Source organism: Microplitis demolitor, chromosome 5 (genome assembly GCF_026212275.2).
Source record: "Microplitis demolitor isolate Queensland-Clemson2020A chromosome 5, iyMicDemo2.1a, whole genome shotgun sequence".
Classification (NCBI taxonomy): Eukaryota; Metazoa; Arthropoda; class Insecta; order Hymenoptera; family Braconidae; genus Microplitis; species Microplitis demolitor.
This window is the reverse complement of record NC_068549.1, coordinates 812,587-832,597: the sequence shown is the minus strand read 5'-3', so window position 1 is coordinate 832,597 and position 20,011 is coordinate 812,587. Positions and strand designations below refer to the sequence as shown.

General features: G+C 30.6%; 5 protein-coding genes across 6 annotated transcripts; 1 reads left to right on the top strand and 4 right to left on the bottom strand.

Annotated features, from left to right (window-relative positions):
- The first annotated feature begins 1,514 nt into the window (after positions 1-1,514).
- On the top strand, positions 1,515-12,922 carry LOC103569216 (phospholipid-transporting ATPase IF). 2 transcript variants are annotated; one of them, XM_008546397.3, is made up of 20 exons: positions 1,515-1,778; positions 7,669-7,773; positions 7,839-8,093; positions 8,249-8,401; positions 8,466-8,764; positions 8,830-9,044; positions 9,131-9,745; positions 9,843-9,985; positions 10,051-10,290; positions 10,350-10,492; positions 10,616-10,775; positions 10,889-11,197; positions 11,255-11,441; positions 11,631-11,776; positions 11,847-11,950; positions 12,014-12,227; positions 12,289-12,390; positions 12,463-12,557; positions 12,624-12,688; positions 12,755-12,922. In XM_008546397.3, exons 1-17 carry the CDS (start codon positions 1,776-1,778, stop codon positions 12,343-12,345), a joined length of 3,348 nt encoding a protein of 1,115 aa, XP_008544619.1. In that variant the 5' UTR covers positions 1,515-1,775; the 3' UTR covers positions 12,346-12,390; positions 12,463-12,557; positions 12,624-12,688; positions 12,755-12,922. The 2 variants fall into 2 exon arrangements, with proteins under 2 accessions (XP_008544619.1, XP_008544618.1); XM_008546396.3 differs by lacking the exon at positions 1,515-1,778 and adding an exon at positions 3,711-3,954.
- LOC103569214 (2-oxoglutarate dehydrogenase complex component E1-like) lies at positions 1,797-3,577 on the bottom strand. Its single transcript, XM_008546394.3, has 2 exons — positions 3,169-3,577; positions 1,797-2,445 (listed from the first exon to the last, which is right to left on the bottom strand). Exons 1-2 carry the CDS (start codon positions 3,454-3,456, stop codon positions 2,245-2,247), a joined length of 489 nt encoding a protein of 162 aa, XP_008544616.1. The 5' UTR covers positions 3,457-3,577; the 3' UTR covers positions 1,797-2,244.
- On the bottom strand, positions 12,624-14,316 carry LOC103569213 (uncharacterized). The gene is made up of 3 exons (XM_008546390.3): positions 13,887-14,316; positions 12,919-13,803; positions 12,624-12,831 (listed from the first exon to the last, which is right to left on the bottom strand). Exons 1-3 carry the CDS (start codon positions 13,938-13,940, stop codon positions 12,772-12,774), a joined length of 999 nt encoding a protein of 332 aa, XP_008544612.3. The 5' UTR covers positions 13,941-14,316; the 3' UTR covers positions 12,624-12,771.
- A 1,146-nt stretch (positions 14,317-15,462) lies between these two features.
- LOC103569211 (laminin subunit gamma-1-like) lies at positions 15,463-16,719 on the bottom strand. Its single transcript, XM_008546388.2, has 3 exons — positions 16,636-16,719; positions 15,723-16,505; positions 15,463-15,640 (listed from the first exon to the last, which is right to left on the bottom strand). The coding sequence occupies exons 1-3, from the start codon at positions 16,684-16,686 to the stop codon at positions 15,587-15,589; spliced, it is 888 nt and encodes a 295-aa protein (XP_008544610.1). The 5' UTR covers positions 16,687-16,719; the 3' UTR covers positions 15,463-15,586.
- A 540-nt stretch (positions 16,720-17,259) lies between these two features.
- Positions 17,260-18,917, bottom strand: LOC103569210 (uncharacterized). Its single transcript, XM_008546387.2, has 2 exons — positions 18,655-18,917; positions 17,260-18,060 (listed from the first exon to the last, which is right to left on the bottom strand). The coding sequence occupies exons 1-2, from the start codon at positions 18,703-18,705 to the stop codon at positions 17,365-17,367; spliced, it is 747 nt and encodes a 248-aa protein (XP_008544609.1). The 5' UTR covers positions 18,706-18,917; the 3' UTR covers positions 17,260-17,364.
- Positions 18,918-20,011: the final 1,094 nt, after the last annotated feature.

Genomic DNA, 20,011 nt, shown 5'->3' with positions numbered 1-20,011 from the left:
AATAGGGTAATGCACAATAATAAACGTGAGAACATGTCGTCTCTTGATAGAAATAAAATCGACTGATACGGTTTTCGATAAATTAATTTGCAAGTGATATTCCAACAAAAATTATCCCGTTTTTATATTAACTCTAAGGAATTTTATCAATTTTACAATAGACACTATTATCAACACTTGCGCCAATATCATTAATCATTAAATTTATCATAGAAAAAATTTACGTATTGATATATAAAACAAAGCTCCGTTTTTCCATTATTATTGTTATTATTTATAAGTATTTTTAAAATATTTTGCCTGAATCAATACGTTGCGTAACTCGATTGTTATTCATTTGAAACTTCTGTATTTAATATTTATTATTTAAATTTAAAAAACCTGTGACTTTGAAAAATTAGATAAAAGTTAAACGATTTAGCTTACGCGTGACGGTCATTAATAAAAAATATATGAATTTTTTATCAACAAAAAATAATAGACAACTGAGTCAAGACGTTTATGAAATTTACTTTACTACAAATATTGAATGTTCACATGTTCATTAAAAATTGTGGCACTATTTTTTTTTTTAATTTAAAAAAAATATTTAGATTTTTTGATTACATAAAATTATGAAAAGATCAAAATTATATTTTTTATCAGTCGTTTTATAATTAAAAACACATTTCGATCTATAAATATTATTTTCAGAGTAAAGTGACAGTAGATTACTCAGTAATTGTCATATAAAATGAATTTAATTGTAGAGCTTCAAAGAAAATGATTAAAAAATATTAATTATTTTTAAATATTTGAACTTAGTGATTTATTGATTTTATAAACAAATAAATTAATTCCGGAGTTCGATGCTGATTAAAAAATTTTCAAATAAAAATTCATAGCTCGAGTATTTCGATTATTCTTTATTTTTTTCCCCGTAAAATTATCTTTAGAATGACCTGCAATAAAATTATTTTATTCCAACAATAAAATTTTATTTTTAATAAAATAAAGCGGAGTAAAAATTTTATATTCTCATTAATTTTATTTTCAGAACCTTATCATAAAATTTTCCTTGTTATAAAAATATATAAAGGATACAGTAATAAATTTTTCCTCATTCTTTGATTAAATATTAAACCACAAAAATAAATTTATTTTAATTAATAAATTAATAGTTAAATTTTTTTGCTACCCGCTGATTAGTTTTCTAAAAATACTGAAATTAATTAGATTTTTTTGTTCCATAAAAAAGTTTAATAATTTTTAAAAAATTACCCATACTTATAATTTTAAATAACAAGCCATAAAAATATTTTTTTCAAAAGCTATTAAGATTTAATAGCAAAATTCTCGTTAATTGTAACGAGAACATTTAATTGACTTAATAAATAATAAAGTAATTAAAGTCAAGGTATCTATTGATAATTAATCAATTAGCTGACGTCGTAACTTAATTCTTCTCTAATATTTCAAATGATTAAAGCCATTGTCCAAAAATTAATTCTACTGTCCAGTATCGAGTAAAAAAATTTTTAAAAATTTAAAAAAAAAAAATGGTTAAGTGGTCGTGATAAAGAAGGCTTCTCAGAGGTCTTATCGCAACAATATTAGATATATATGTCGTTTGGCTTGTGCATTATGACGCCGATACCGACAATCTATCAGTTATAACAAGTACTTTACTAGAAATAAGTAATAACTGGACGTTTCAATAAATTGCTTATAATTCGTACTGTGGTTTTTTAAGTTTTATTTAATCATTTTTATTATTTTTATAATTAAAATTAACAATGGTAAGTTCTTACATCTAATTTATTCAACCGGTCACTTATTAATTGCTAAAAAAAAAATAAATAATAATAATAAATACACGTGTGTAAATATTACATGAATATATTACGTCAATTATTAACACTTGGTTGAATTGACAATCGACACCTTTCAATACCAGTTCTCATTGATTGCCAATAATAATAATAATAATAAATCATTTTTATTCTTCTTCTTAAATATATATGTATATATCGCTTCCTCCTTCTATCTGTACATCACTAATATCATACATTTGAGTCAATAATGCAGTAGAGATCTAGCTGGTGAATATAATGTGAGCTAGATCAATTGGACAAGTGGAGAATAATTTATAAAAAATGAATCGTTATTCTTTTGACGGATCGGTTGTTTGGTTTAAGAGACGCAAGCGGTATTTATGTTTATCCGTGAGTTTTTTCTAACTTAACTTATTTTATGTAAGCTAAATTACTCAATACTCATGGCGGTGTTTAAAAAATCTTGTATTTCTTGTTGGTGAATCATTTTGCTGCCTGTAGCAGGTGCGGCCGATGGTGCGCGGCCTCCGTATCTTATCTCTTCTATGGGTAATCCTAATGCCAGTGCAATGCGATCGCGGACGTAGTAGTATGCACCTTGGTTTTGATGTTCTTCTTGCACCCACATTATCTAAAATTTTTTTTAAAATTTAAATTCATCTTTTTTTATTTACTAGCAGGCTGGCACAAAAGCTTTACAATTAAACTAGAGATATCTCGGCAATTATTGATTCTACGACATTTTTGACTGGGATAAAAATTGTAGAAAATTAAATTTTCTACAACTTTGGTCTCTTTAAAAAAGCGCGTAAAATTGTTAGTTCAAAAGTTATAGCCATTTTAACAATAAAACATTTTTTTTTTAACTATGAAAATTTATTTTTTATATATGCCGCTAGATCTCGAAAACTATCGATCCTACAGAATTTTTCAAAGAATCAAAAATTGTAGAAAATTAAATTTCCTTTTCAGAGACCACCCTAAATGTCTATTTATCTCGAAAAATTGCTTAGAAATAGCCAATAAAAATATCAAGTTAAAAAAATAATCTTAGCCAACAAAATGTCAGTTGTAAATATTTTTCAATAAAAATATCCACTTAAATAGTAATAACGTCAATGAGTGTGTTTAAATTGAAAATAATAAGTGTTACGTATTTATCGGTTAATTGAACAATAAAAAAAATAAGTATAAAATAGCTTATATATTCCTAATTATTGTAAAATAATAATAATAAAAATGCAATGACGTCATGTTATTTATGGATAAATTTTTTTTTGCATATGAAACGGCCTCGACAATGAAGCCATTTACTAGCACATACAATAACTCTATTCACCATTCACTGATTTACCTTGGCAATAGGAAACCTTGAAATTTCCTTGGCTACCAAGTGATATGGAAAGGGACATATCTGTTCAATCCTGACAATTGCTATTAATTCATCGAGTTTTCTTTCTCTCCTCTCGGCAATAAGATCGTAATAAACTTTGCCGCTGCAAATAACAACTTTTTTAACAGCCTCTGGTGCTATTATTGTCGGTGATGAATCTGGATAAATTGCAGCAAATGAAGTTCCAGTTTCGATTTCGCTTAAATTTGACTGAGCGTCCGGGTGCCTCAGCAACGACTTCGGTGACATTATTATCTGTTTATTTAATTAATTAATTAATTATCACCAATAATACAAAAAATAAATAGGAGAAAATAAAATACAAGTGATAAAAATTCTCCAGATTAACGTAAAATTTAAAGCAAGTGAATAAAAAATTATACTTCCGCGTTAATTCTTATCAGCTAATTTTTTTTTCATTTGTCAAAAGCTGATAAACCGCGAGATAACGATATGTGTTAAATGATTCATTTGTTCGAGTGTTTTATTAAATAAGTAAAGTGTGATTTATGTTTGATTGCTTTACGATTGAATATATATTTATATATTTATGACAATTAATAATAAAGCTGTGGGTTTTACCAAAGGCTTGCGAAAAGGCATGAGAATTTGACGGCGCAAAATATGAACCAAGTTGGCGGGAGTCGTGATGTTGCAAACAATCCAATTGACCTCAAAAAGCTGTCGGGTCATTACGTCATCCGGAGATTCATCTCGCGTTGCTTTGGAGTCTTCTTCACAAGACACGTGAGTACTGTCGTCGCACAGCTGAAGAAATCGTTCTAGTCGCGCTGAAGAATGCTCGGGTCCCTGACCTTCCATTCCGTGCGGCAATAAAAGAACTAGACCTACTTGTCTTCCCCATTTTGATTGCCCAGAACTGAGCAGTGAATCGATCACGACCTTCCAAAATAATTATCACCATTATTAATTTTTTTTTTTTCGACTTAAAATTTTTTTGTTTCTCGGTTTTTAATTTTATAAAAAATATTTTCGTCATAAGAAATAATTACTTGACAATTATTTGCGAAATCACCAAATTGCCCCTCCCAAAGAGTCAATGTATTGTGATCGTAAGCCGAGTATCCCAATTCAAAGCCTAAAAAATGTTTTTTTTTTTTTAATTGATTTTTAAAGTAGTAAATATTTACCTAAGACTCCAAACTCCGATAACGGTGAATTGGTAACGGTATAAAGCGCCTGATTGGGATAAATGTTATGTAGAATGTTTTTCCAAGTCTTATCACGGTTCTGATCATGAATAATATGAATCCGGTGTGAAAAAGTACCGCGCTCCGAGTCTTGACCCGACAATCTCACGTGATAACCGTCTTTTAGTAAGCTAACAATAGCCAGAGCTTCACCCATAGCCCAATCGAACCGTCCCTCGTTAATTAACTTCTTTCTTCTCTCCATCACCCTTAGAACTTGCGTATGAGGTTCGATACCTTCTGGACTAGTCGAGAACGCGGTGTTGATTTTTTTTATATCACTGGGACTTATTCCCGTCTGGGGAATTTTATTCTCAGGCTTCTGGTTCGCGAAAAATTCTGTCCATGGGACGTCATGCCAGTCGGACATCTGCATTTTATTTATTTTCTGGGCTTTTTGAAATTCTGCTTCGCAGTGCTCCAAGTATTTTTCCGTTTCCTTTCATCAAATTTTCCATCCAATAATTATAGTTACAAGTAATAGTTAATAAGGGTAGTGGCAAAATAGGACACCTACAAATTTTATTTTTTCTTAGACAGTCCGTATTGCCCGATTAATTTTTTTAATTACTCAGTCATTTATATGAGAACCGGAAAAAATTTCACTATTTTTTTTTCGCGCCCATTTTGCCGTCTTCCCTTAATTAAAAAAAATTAATTAAAAAAAAAAAAAATTACTTTTTTAATAAAAGTTTCGTCAATAATTCCTTCTGTCAATAATTTATCACTATAAATTTTCAAAACATTGGGATGAGATTTAATGCGTTTGTACATTAATGGTTGAGTTAGCATTGGCTCGTCCATCTCATTGTGTCCATTGCGTCGATAGCCGACAATGTCAAGAACAACATCATTATGATAAGTCGCTCTACATAAATAAAAATAAAAATAATAAAAAAATGTTACGAAATAATCTTTACAATCCTTTCGACAGCATTGATAAGGTTCAATTGTAAAACAAAGTCAATGTCAATGACACAAATCTCGTTCAATAATAAAATAATGATAATTTATTATTAGTTAGTTACTAATTTTTAAATATTTTGAATAATTATCAAATCAGCCGTCAATTACCGATACTCGGCGGCGACTTTGCTGCAGTAAGCCACCAAATCTGGATCGTCCGCGTGTACGTGAAAAATGGGAGCGTTGACGACACGTGCGACGTCAGTACAGTGTGTGCTCGAACGAGAATAACGTGGGTCTGTTGTAAAACCAATCTGGAATGATTATTTTCATTTTTATTTAAGATAGAATTTATTTAGATCAATTTTTACTTCTTAAATCGAGTTAATTGTTTTATTTATTTATACAGATAATTAATTTTTTCTGGGCGGAATAATCATTAGAAAAAAAATTTATGAGTGCCTCATTTTGCCCGACGTTCTTGGAATTATTCAGTAAATGAATAATTATCATAGATAATTTACTTGATTATTAATGACAGCGTGAATGACACCACCGGTTGTGTAATCAGGCAAATTAGTCAAATGCATTGTTTCATAACAAATTCCTTGGCCAGCAAAGGCCGCGTCTCCGTGAACCAAAACTGCCATTGACTTCTTCCCTTTGAAATCTTGCTGGACCACTTGTTCCGCTCGGACTCGACCCACGACCAGGGGACAAACAGCTTCCAGATGCGAAGGGTTACCTAGGACTGCAACGCGAATTTTTTTTCCGCTTCTGAAACATATTCAGTAAAATAAATTGGATTTGTTAATGAAGAATGATTTTGCGTCTTTTACCTTTCAAGAAGTCTCTCAGAATGAGTTCCCAAATGATATTTGACGTCACCGGAGCCCAGTCCTTCCATAGGAATCGGGTTGAATTGAACAAAAAGCTGATGCATCGGCTTGGAACAGATGTTGACTAAAGTGTTCAATCGTCCACGATGGGCCATCCCGATTACCGCGGTCTCAACTCCAAGTTCTGCAGAGGTTTCGAAGCACTGCACGATTGCTGGCACAAAAGACTCACAACCTTCCAAACCAAAACGCTTTTCCGCTCCGTACTTTTTAGCTAAAAAACTTTCAAATGTTACTGCGCGCATCAAGTTTTCCCAGATGTATTTCCGATGGTCTGCTGGTAGCTCCCATGCCCCTGGGACTTCGAATTTGTGTCTCAACCAATCCAACTGCATTTAAAAAAAAAAAAAACCAACCAGGTGGTTGACATGAATAGTTTATTAATAATTTTTTAGCTGAAAAATAAACAAACCACTTCAAAATCTGGAATGTAAGTGTACTCGAGTCCTAAATGCCCACAATAAATTTTATTGAGTTGCGTAAGAATTTCTCGGAGAGTTAATGATTTTTCGGTACCACCGATTACCGTCAAGGAACTTGGTAGAGAATGTTCACGATCCAAATCTTCTTCCGTTATTCCTTCCAGGTGACGACGAACTACCACTGCCGGTGCTGGGGTTGGAGTTCCTTGGAGCTTCAATGCTTCCGGATTCTGGATTCCTAATGGGTCTATGTCTGCTATCAAATGTCCTCGAGCCTATAACCAATTAATCCTATTAACTCGTATATTTACTAGGGGGTATTCAGTTCAGTCTCAGGCAAAATCGCCCGCAATTTTTTAAAAACTTTTGAATTAGACTCAAAAATTAAAAAAAAATTTTTTCTCAATTTTTGATGCTTGCATTAATTAATTTGATGATAAATTAATATTTTTACCTGATAAGCGCGAATCGTAGCGTCAACATCTAAAGTATTTTGACCTTTAGATTAAAAATTTAATTAAAAAACAGCAGTCACTTAAATAAATAACCCAGATAAAAATACCTGAAGAAAAATTAAAAGCGCGAAAATAATGATCCCATGACTTCTCAACGGATTGAGGATCTCTCAGCCACGAATTATAAATATCTTCCAGAAACGCTCCGTTAGTCGGATTAAGAAACGTTTCATTTTGACGTTTAAATCGTTTACTTATAACTGGATACAACTGCTTAAATAAATTATTATTATTATTATTAATTATTTTAAAAGAACGTAGCATAGAAAACATTTTTAATTAATTATATATTTATTTAAATTATTATAAATTAATCATCTAACTAAATTTATTTACTGCACAATATTATAAATATCTATCAATATATTTTAAAAATTTGTTTTTAAGTTTAGAATGACAGTCAATCTGACTACGTTCAATTGATATTTTTATTTTATTTAAACAATTGAATTAATTATTGTTATTTTTTATTCTAAATAATTAAAAAAAAAATAATTTCACTTCTCAGGGTAACAGCACATCGATACTTGGTGAGCACAGAGTTTTTACAATAAATCCTACTAAAAATCCAGGAGATTCTATTTTTCAAAAAAATCAAATCAAATCGAGCAAAGTAAGTCTTGCAGGATTTTTACGATTATTAATTAATAAAAATCACAATAATAATTTTTTTTTTAGTACACAGTATGGAATTTTGTACCAAAAAATTTGTTCGAACAATTCCGTCGAGTAGCAAATTTTTATTTTTTACTATCAGCGATAATCGCGATGTCCATTGAATCCCCGGTGTCGCCATTCACTACATTGTTACCCCTAGTATTTGTAATTTTAGTAACAGCATGTAAACAAGGGTATGAAGATTTTTTGAGACACAAATCTGATTACCGTGTTAATTGCACTTCTGTTACTGTTATACGTAATAAATGTATGCAAGTATGTTTTATTTTTTATTTAAATATTTTTAAATTAATTTAAGACCAGCGATAAAAAACTCAAAATTTAAGTAAATAAAAAAAAAAATTTAATGTGCGGGCAGACTAAAACTTTTTAATTTTTTAATATATTAATTGGTAAATTTTAATTTATAGGTAATTAAATGTGAGCAAATAATTGTAGGTGACTTAGTGAGAGTATCTAGAGACGAAGATTTACCCTGTGATATTATTTTACTTTATAGTAGTGAATCAAACGGCTCATGTTACGTAACGACATCAAATCTTGACGGCGAATCGAATTTAAAAGTAATCAAAAATTGACTAAATTATTAAAATTTTTTCATTCATTTATTTTTGATAAATATCTCAGACTCTGCAAGTGCCGAAAGTTACATCAAATAAACCCATCGAAGAAATAGTCAGCATGGAGTGTCTAGTCACTTGTCAGCACCCGCTATCAAACCTTTACGAGTTCCAGGGGAAAATTGAAATAAAATTCACCGAGAACAATTTGTCCTCTGGGTTCCTGACAATTGACAACATATTGCTACGTGGGTCGCGTCTAAAGGATACTGAATTCATAATTGGTGCTGCGGTTTACACCGGCTCTGATACGAAACTCTCTCTAAACTCAAAACAAACTCCAAATAAATTTTCTACCGTTGAGAAGTAAAAATAATCATTTTTTTTTTTTTATCTAAGTATGTAATTAATTGACGAGTAATTTTTTTTAGGAGTATTAATTTGTACCTGATATTTTTTATATTCATATTAATATTAGAAATTACAATATCAACTATATTGAAACAGTTTAATGATTACAATCAGCAGTGGGATTATTACTTGAGTCCAAATAGCACAACTAGTTTTTCAAAAATTGTTTATGATTTTTTATCATTTACCATTCTCTATAATTATATAGTACCGATTTCACTTTATGTTACCGTTGGTAATTATTTTTTTTTTTTATTAATAATTGTAATTTATAAATTAATTTTTTTTTTATTCAAAAAATTTTATTTTAAATTTCTGCAGAACTGCAAAAATTTTTGGGCTCATTATTTTTCCACTGGGACTCAAAAATGTACGACGAGCGCAACGATCAGCCGGCTTTGGTGAACACTTCTGATCTAAATGAAGACCTGGGACAAATAGAGTATTTATTGACTGACAAAACCGGGACTTTGACAGAAAATTTAATGGTCTTTCGACGGTGCACAGTCGACGGGAAAATGTACATAGAGAAAGACTGCAATGGAAAAATATACGAATTGCCGTCAAATGGAAATGAACATGAGGCGGTTAAAGTAATGAGCTGGCCGCCGGAAATTTGGCACTTCATGATCGCATTGTCGCTTTGTCATTCTGTCCACGTTGCTCCGCCGATTGTTATGGATGGTGTTGTTGCTCGCCGCACAGCATTTCGTGAAAGTTTTCGACAGAAAACCATCCGCCGAGTAAACAGTTCGCTGCTGATGGACCCAAGCTTGCCGGAATATCAGGCAGCTTCTGCTGATGAAAAAGCTCTGGTTGAAGCTAGCGCCAGATGCGGAGTAATTTTGACAAAATATGAAGCCGATTTATTGGAAATAAAAGCTGGTGATCGGTTTTTACATTTCACATGTTTGGAAACGCTGGAATTTACTTCTGGTAAGTAAAAAATAATAATATTTTTTAAAAAAGGGACAAATGAGTCATGCTAAAAATTACAAATAAATTTATTTGTCTCAATAAATTTAAATTACAGAGCGCAAAAGAATGTCAGTAATAGTACAAGATTCAGCTGGTGAATTATGGCTGTATTCAAAAGGTGCTGACTCAGAAATGTTTCCATTGATGCATGAAGGAAAAATCCAACAAACTGAAGAGCATGTCGCTGATTTTTCACAAGTAATATAAAAAATTACCTTTGATTATTCATCAATACCTATCAATCGTTTACTTAATTATCGTAGAGAGGACTAAGGACACTCGCAGTAGGCTGCAAAAAATTAACCATCCAAGAATATGACAAATTTATCACTCTCGCAGAGCAAGCGAGGCAAACAATCGGCCCAGAGCGGTCTAAGCTTGTAGAACAAGTCTATTTGTCTATCGAGACGGGAATGATGTTGTTAGGGGCCACGGGTATTGAGGACAGTCTTCAGGAAGGTGTAGAAGAAACATTGGAATCTCTCCGTGCAGCCAATATTAAAGTAATCAAACAAAATATGAAAAATTTTCATGAAGAAAAATAAAAAATGATTATTTTTAGGTGTGGGTTTTAACGGGTGACAAAGCTGAGACTGCTGAAAATATTGCGTTTTCATGCGGGCATTTTAAAAAAGGTACTGAAGTACTCAGACTAATGGGACAAAAAACACTACAAGTTTGCTTCATTACTTTGACCAGTTACGAGTAAGTTTAATTTATGAAAATTAGAGGTGGGCGAATAACTCGAAATTTTGAATTTTTAAAATTATTTGTAAATTTTGAATTTGAATTGAATAGTTCGAAAACATTAATTAAAAATTTTTCAAGACGGAGAATGAAATTGGAGCCTTATAAACAGTATGGATTAATAATGGACGGCATGAGTATGGCAATAGCTTACAATCATTGCCCAGAATTATTGAGAATCGTCGGAATGACCTGCGACGCAGTTGTCTGCTGCCGTATGTCGCCGTTGCAAAAATCCGAAGTAAGATCGAGTATTAAATTTCACACATTTGACCTCAATATAAATTATCACACAATTAATTGCCATTTAAAAGATCTAATTATTAGATAAATTGATATTTATTTACATTTTAGATCGTACAATTAATTAAAAACTCGGCTAGACATCCTCTGACGGCGGCTATTGGTGACGGCGGTAATGACGTATCAATGATTCAAGAAGCGCACGTGGGTATTGGTATTATGGGCAAAGAAGGCAGACAAGCTTCAATGAATGCTGACTTCGCTCTTGCTAAATTTATGTTTTTAAAACGTGCGTTATTAATTCATGGCCACTGGTATTATATAAGATTGAGTATATTAACTCAGTATTTTTTTTACAAAAATGTCGTTTTTATAACGCCGCAAATTTTTTTTGGGCTTTCCAATGGATTTTCTTCCCAGGTAAGTTGATAATCCGCCAAGTAGTACTAGAGTTTTTAATTAATTAACTTTTTTTAGGCATTGTATGATAGTGTTTTTCTCATGGGGTTCAATGTTTTATTCACGTCATTGCCAGTCCTTGCTTTTGGTTTACTCGCGCAAGATTATTCAGCTCGTAAATTAATTAGTTATCCACAGTATTATATATTAAATAAAAAAAATCGATTGCTGTCGATTAAACAAACAATTATTTGGTTGTCACTAGGTACTATTAAATTTATTAGCTTATAAATAAATATAACTAGAAAAGCGCCAGGCATAATTTTGACAATAAAAAAAAATGAATTCTCTGTATTTTTAAAAACAATTTTGCCCGCGCTTTCCTAGTAATTAAAATAATTAATTACTCATAAAAAAAACTAATCTATCAATTAATTATAAAAAAATTTTCCAGCGTTATGGCATACAAGTGTAATATATTTTGGAACCTATACGTATTTTAATATAAATCCAATAAATCTAAGCGATAATACAATGGCTGATTATACGTGTTTCAATACATGCATTTTTCACTTGGTATCACTAGTCACTAATTTAGAGGTAATTTACTACTCACTCCTCTACAAAATTTCCAACAAATATCAACATAAATTTTTTTATTCACTTGCAGTTACTATCTAGAAATTTATTTTGGACTTTTCCATTTGTATTCAGTATAATTTTTTCTGAATTACTTTTTTTTATCGTTGCGGCTGCGTACTCGTCAATAAATATGTAAGTCTCGTTTTATTATTAATCTTGATGTCAAAATAATGAATCATTTTTAAAATTATTTAGTCCATACAATGGTCCAATGTTTGGAGTATTTATCAATTTAATCTCATCTCCGACGTTCTGGCTGCTGACGATAGTAATTGTGCCGATGTGCCTGATACCAGACTACCTTATTGCCATTTACGAGAGCTATAGACCTTCGAAATTGAATTATCAAGATGAGCGGGAAGAAAATATTCAAGATAATTACAGTGAATGGAGTACACCTTCATCGGAGGTAGTTAATGATTATTTTTTTTTAAATAACGTATTATTTATTTAATTATTTTATTACACAGGAAAGGAGATTCAACTGGACTCCTTGGCGCGGTAATTTTACATTTATCAATACGTAAAAAAATCGTATAGATTTAACTTAATTTATTTTTGTAACTTAACAGGTAATTATTATTCTTATTATTTTGTATTGTAATTATAATTATTTATCATTAAATTAATTGTCACTTTTTTAGGCTGTAAATAATAAATGAAAAAAGAATAAAAAATAAAAGTTTATCGATAAAAATGAAAATTTAAAGTTAATAATAAGGACTAGCACATTTCAATTGTAAGTAATTAATTAATGATTTAAAAATAGAGGAATAGTTTTATGATTAAAAGATATATTTTCTAGAGCACCGTTGACGAATTATTTTGACAAATGGACAAAAATATTTGAACGAGGCGGTAGAGCTTAACGTAAGTGATTATAAAAATAACGATAATAAAGTACTTGATTGCTGGATAAATATAAATATTGTTTAGCTTGAAAAATCGATGAGTTACCACCAGTAGTAATAGTCGTCGTCGTCGTCGTCGTCGTCATCGTCGCAGCCGAGGAGCTGTAAATATAAAAAATTGATAACTTAGTTAGTTAATTTATTTGTACATTTATATATTTATTTTAAATAAAAAAAATATTTTATTACGTAATCAGTGATTTCGAAGATATGTTCGGCAATAGATTGAGTTTTGTCGATTCCAGTTCCTCCAGCACCGACTACACCCCCGCCAATTCCACCTCCTGTAGTTATTGCACCGCCGGGCTTCATACCACTTCCGGGGTTTGTCCCTGCTCCTGGCATCATACCACCTCCAGGAATCATACCTGCTCCTGGCATCATACCTGCTCCTGGTGCCATACCACCGCCTGGCATCATACCACCTCCAGGAATCATACCTGCTCCTGGCATCATACCTGCTCCTGGTGCCATACCACTTCCTGGCATCATACCACCTCCAGGAATCATACCTGCTCCTGGCATCATACCTGCTCCTGGTGCCATACCACTTCCTGGCATCATACCACCTCCAGGAGTCATACCTGCTCCTGGCATCATACCTGCTCCTGGTGCCATACCACCTCCTGGCATCATACCACCTCCAGGAATCATACCTGCTCCTGGCATCATACCACCTCCAGGAATCATACCAGCTCCTGGAATAACTCCAGCTCCAGGCATCACACTACCTCCAGTTCCATCACCAACACCAACTCCAGCTCCTCCCGCTGATCCAGATCCGGTTGTTAGACCTCCTCCAGCACCTGTTGCACCACCAGTACCTCCTACAGTACCACCATCGACTGCACCACCACCAATACCCCCTGCAGTACCACCACCGGCTGCACCACCACTAGTACCTCCTGCTGCACCACCACCGATACCCCCTGCAGTACCACCACCGGCTGCACCACCCCCTGCAGTACCACCACCTGCTGTACCACCACTAGTACCTCCTGCAGTACCGCCACCAGCTGCACCACCTCCAGCACCCGCTGCTCTACCAGTTTCCGTTAAAGGTTTTGATAAAACCTATAAATAATTAAATAATTATAATAAAAGATAAAAATTTTTTAATTTCTAATAAATAAAAATGATAAAATAGTCATTTTTACCTGACTTAAAGTGCAGACCACGAGAATCAAATATTTAAATTTATAACTGATCATTTTGTTGGAATCGTTAGCGGAGTCAAGCTCAGCAAAATCACTTAAAGACAGTGTACCGAAACATCGATCGCTACGCACTTTATATTCAACTTCTATGAATTATCAGTTTGTTAATTTAATATATCTCTACTTACAGTGGACGCACCACTTGAACAAATATTATTTGGCAATTTATCATCGCCGTCTTGTTAATAATGCATCAAGATGTGTATGTGTAAATTAAAATCATTAAATAACTTGTTTCACAATTACAAATATTTCTCAAATTTATATGTTATCATAATTGTTAAATCGATAAATAACAGACCGGCCATTCAGGCTGCGTCATTATTTTTTCATTCTTTTGTTGGATATCGACCTCCAAATATCTATTTGAATTGTCAATATTTTATTATATTCCACAACCATATTACAATAAAATATTTCATTGACGAAACTATTCAATTATAATTTAAATAGTTACTCCAATCTTATTAAATTTCAAATACATAATTTTATGCCTACATCAAGTTTTTGGATTTACAACAAAAATTAATTGTAAAAAAAAAATTACAGTCGCACTGAAATTTTTTTTCGAATAGAAATTCATATTTTTTGAAAGTTCAAATTTTTAGTTTTCTAAGAAATAAATTTTCTTTACAATTTAAAAATTTCTTGTTAAAATCATTATGAACTAGTGTTTTAAATTTATTTTTTGTGCTACAGAATATTTTTATAAATTTAAAACTCGATTCAAAACAATTTCAGTTTTAAGAATTTTTACAATATTCTTATAAAAAAAAATTTATCGATTGATAAAATTAATTTCTTGATAATCATCAATAACATATTCTCAAAAATCCATCGACGTGATACCAAAATATTTTTTAAAATTCCAGTTAATTCATTTATTTATAAAATTAATTTCTGAGTCAAAAAATTTTTCTCCATCAATAATTTTAATTTCCAGCCCGACACTTAATATTTTATTTAAATTAACATTAAGTATAAAAAATTTCGTTGTTCTACAGTATAATTAAAGTATTTTTGATCATATTTGAAAAATTAATTATGTCATATTTTTTACATAAATTTTTTGAGTGTCCAAAATTGGCACTGAAGTGACCACAAGCGGTACCTTTACCCTAGTTCTCAAAATTCAAATTTTGTAAATAAATATATACTAATTTCAAAAATATAATAACAATCTATGAAATTAATTATAAAATTAAAAAAGTGTTGCTTAAGATTTTATTTAATTCAAACAAGTTGACTAAAAAATTATTTATTTAATATAATACTATATATATTTATTTTTTTGCTGATGTCTATTCTAACAATACGGTCATATTAGACATATATGTCTGGAAGTTAAGTAAAGTAATCATAGAATACGTATCGATTGCTTAATTTATTGAACAAATAAAAAAATTTATCATTATTATTCATAGCAGATAAAAAATTTATCAATATTACGAGTGACAAATTTATGAGCACACAATATATATATAGGTCATCAAATAATTAAATTACAACATTTTATTAATAAAATTTTTCTTTATTTATTCCAATTACATTATAGAAAAAAAACTTAAGACTAGAAATTTTTTTGGTAAAAAAATATGTAAAAATTAATCAATAATTCGTTTTTTTGAATTCGTCCAAAATCAGCCTGTCGCGTTGTTGCCAGGTCTGAAAACTCCTTTGACTGAGGCTTTGATCTGGAAAAAATAAACCAAAAATTAGTGACAATTTTGAAAATCGTCTCTGACATTTATCATATTTGAATATAATTTAAATTACCCGGTCAAGAGATTCTGCAATTCCCAAATTAACTTTGGCCCAGGCTCTTATGAAGTTTCCTACCATTGTGGGGGGTTTTGTAGTGGCTTCAGGTTTTAATTTACTGAAGTACAATCTGATGAACAATTTCTGTTCTGGGGTGAGTGCCACAAAATTTGGCTTGGCTGTCGTCAAAGTTGGACTTGCGGTTGTTGATGAAACTTTTGTGTCATTCAGCCCATTTGATCCCACGGCTGATGAAGATGACAGCAAACTAGCAATTAAGACATTGGATTCTATTTGATTAGCATGTGCTTCAGCGTCAGTAGCTTCTTTAGTAATTTTGTCAGCTTTGTTCACAATATCATCAGCTTTTGTTTTTGCTGAATTATATTCTGCTTCAGCATTTTTTATTTCAAGGCTCGCGTTCTTTATTTCTTCTTCAATAACTTTTATTTCTTTTTCAATTCTTTCAAACTCTGTTTTAGCGGCTTCAAATTCTCGTGTCTTGACTGCATCCACAGGAGCTTTATTTTTTGCGGATTCCTTATCTGTCTTTGTTCTGTTAGCTTCCTCGAATGCAGCAATTGCAGCCTCTTTTTCTCTCTCCAATGAATTTTTCGTCACCAGAGCCTGAAAATATTTCTCTTGTTTTTTTTTAAAATCATCAGAAGCTTCTTTAGCTTTCTCGATCACTTCAGCGGCTTCTTCAGCTTTAGCCGTTGCTACTTTTCGCGCTTCTTTTGAAGATTCTATCAACTTGTTCAAATCACCAATCGCTACACCTGCTGGTGCTGAATTCACCTTCAAAATTAAAGTACATTTTTTTATATTCCCATCGTTAAACGTCTTCTTAGAATAATATGACACCAATGTAGCCAAAAAACTTAATTCTAATTTATTTTACAAAATAATATTATTTTTCTATAAATACCTGATTCAAAACGACGATAAACGAAGCAACCAAAAGTACGCGAATGAACATTTTCACTAAAAAAATTTGAATCGACCGCTTAAGATTAAGTTTCTTAGAAGAATGATTATTTTTATTGAATTAACGCCTATTTATATTGATACCAGTTACTATCGATTTCAATATTCAAGCATAAAAAGTCTAGACCACACTTGTACAAATATAATTCATCAACTATTATAATAGTTATTTGTAAATACGCGTTCGTGAGAAAAACACATTTGAAAAAATGTTTTTTATCAAATCTATAAAAATTGATTTTAATTTGAGTATTGGTTTGTATTTAAAATAGAGTGTTTAATTCAAATTATATAAGGTCACCTTGGATTTCATAATTTTTATTTAAATACAAAAAAAAAAAAAAAAATAACTATTTACTCATCAGTTTCATAAATGTGCCACTAAATAATTATACCTTTACTTGATCTAATAATATGGTTACTTAAATACTAATTTTAAAAATAAAATTTACAAATTTTTTTAAGATTCAGTATTATATTTTTTATTAATTTTAAATTATTTATCTCAATAATTTATTTAAAAAACAAGAGTAAAAAAATTTTTAATAAATTTACAGTGGAAAAAATGATTTATGTTCCAAAGCCTTGCGCATCTTCACTTTGTAAAAAAAAGTAGTTAATTAATTAAAAAATAAAATAAAATCACGTGTTGTAAAATTAAAAAAATGTATTACTGAAAAGAATTAGCGAATTCTTCCTGTCCCTGGAGCCAGATCCTTTTCATTATTTTGTAATGTGATGGGTGTTTTGTAGCAAAGCCGGATACCAGTTCATCAATTGCATTTTTAAAATATTCGGCACACACTTTTTGCGCTATTATACGAGGCGATAAATTTTTCGAATCTTTGATCGAGTATGAAATATTGGCAGCTGTTGCTTTATGAGCTCTAGCTACAGCATTTATGGCGTCTCGCTTAGTTTCCTCAGCATTCGCGGCCATCTTTCGCGCTTTTTCTTCAAGTCTTTCCCAATCGTTTTTCGCGAGTGATTCGGCAATAGTCAAATTTCTAATCTTTTCATTGATAGTTGATTCTACTTGTCTGACCTGGTTCAGCTCATCTTGCGCCGTGATTACCGCGTCTTGTGCACCACTGTCAGTTTTATTGGCTTTTGCTCGAGCTTGATTGGTTTCCAATTTTTTTTCTTTATCTTCAATTATTTTATTCAACTCCTCAGCCATTATTTCGAAGTTCCTTCTATTTTCAACCGCTTCAGAATATGCAATAGCTTTATTATTTGTGATATTTACAAGTTTAGCAGATTTTCTAATACCAAAACTTGCTAATATTATTTTAACTGTCGCATCTTCTTGTGCAGATTTCATTTTTTCTGTTAATTCTTCTGAATTTAAAGGCGCTGAGCTTACCTTTAATTTTAAATATAAAAAAATTTCAAATTAATCATTTTTTCTGATATTTTTACAATACTATTCACCCGTTTCCCAAAATTATTTTTTTATCAACAATTAAAAATTTCGTATCCAAATATTACTTTCATATAAATATTCAAAAAATTTTTTCAAAATAACTAAAGATTACTTGAAAAAACCGGAAAATTATTTGCAAAAAAAGTATTCGGTGGATTAAAAGCTAATTTGATTTAAGAGCATATTAGCCAATGCCTCGACTTTTTCAAAATATTTAATCATCTCAAAATGATAACGCATAGTTATCATACTTACAGTTGTTATTAATTTGAAACTAACGGAAAATTGGTGAATAAATTTCATCAAGGAAAATTCCAAATTTCAAATTGACTTAAAAATTTAACTAAAATTTACCAAATTTCGTTTAATTCCAAATGGACAACAACGAAATAGCCACTACGCGCCCTTTTTTAAATTACTGCTTCAACTTTTTCTAATTAATTAACAAAATTTAAATGCGTATACGACAATTTAAGATCATGTCCGAAATCCACCTTCATTTGGAATTGTATATATTATTTATTTTATAACTACCTGATTCAAAATGCCCATGAAAAAAGCAAAACACACTAGTCGTAGAAACATTTTTATTTATAAAGAACTAAATTAATTCCAATCACTCAGAACAGAGCTCTGTGTCAGAATTAATTTACAGTGGCATTATTTTTGGAGTAACTGTATATTTATACTGATCTTTGTCACCATAAATGATTCCTAAAACTACTGTACTTAGTATGTTCAGCACTTGAGCAAATATATTTCATTATCACAGTAACCTTTAAATAAAAAAACATTTATTAATTTAAAATCAGAACAAAAACATGTTTTTCTTCATCGTCGAATAGAATTCAAGTTAGCCTAATAATTTTAAATTGCTCGAATAAATATTACTATATTTTCGAGTACGTCATCATATGTCAGTGTAAATATTTTTCCGTTTTTTTTCGATAATTACTCAAGACTTATATTTAATTACATGACACAATATCTTTCATCTGTACCAAATCTATTTGTACATACGACCATGTAATTACTGATAAAAAAGTCAAATTTAGAAATAGTCTAATTTTAATTGATAAAAATTTTTTATTGATTTAGAAAAAAAATATATATATATACATATTAATATCAGTTATTAGATTTTTATTATATTTTGAAATATTGATTACATTGCGGACAAAAAAATTACGGTATTTTGAAAATAACTCAAATTTTTTTTTTTTTTTCAATTTATATACATATATATTTATGATTCAAAATGGCACATGATCAGGAACATGTATATTGACTGATGGATCATAATCAATTAATGGAACTCCATTCTGGTCAGTTGAACTTTTGAAAAATTTGGACAATTGTTTAGTTAATAATGTGTACATGGTATTTGACCAATCGAAAATATCCTGGACCATTCTTCTAGCTGTGTCTTGAGTAGACTTAGCAACTGCTACTGAGTCGTTAACCAGATTATTGACTGTTGTTAGGTCAGGCACTTTTGAATCCACAGGGGCTGGATTGACCTTATAGTATTCAATTTTAAATTAAAATAAACTAAGCAAAATACCTGAGTGTTCACTTACTTGTCCATGAATGAAAACACCGAGTAAGAGTGTAGCAAAAAATAATTGACAGTACATTTTGAATAAATAAATAAATTTGTTTGGAGAATAAAATTGAAAATGAAAAAAATTTTGATGGATCCTCTCTATTTATACTTATTTTGAATGGTATTTTTTTTTCTACGTACGATTAATTTCAACACTTGGATAAATAAAATTTTCAATAAATTTTACTTGTGATAACTTAATAATTGTTTGTTTATTGGTAAACGTCAATAATTTTTCCTAATAAAATAATTATAAACTTTAGTATTACGATTATCAATTATTTT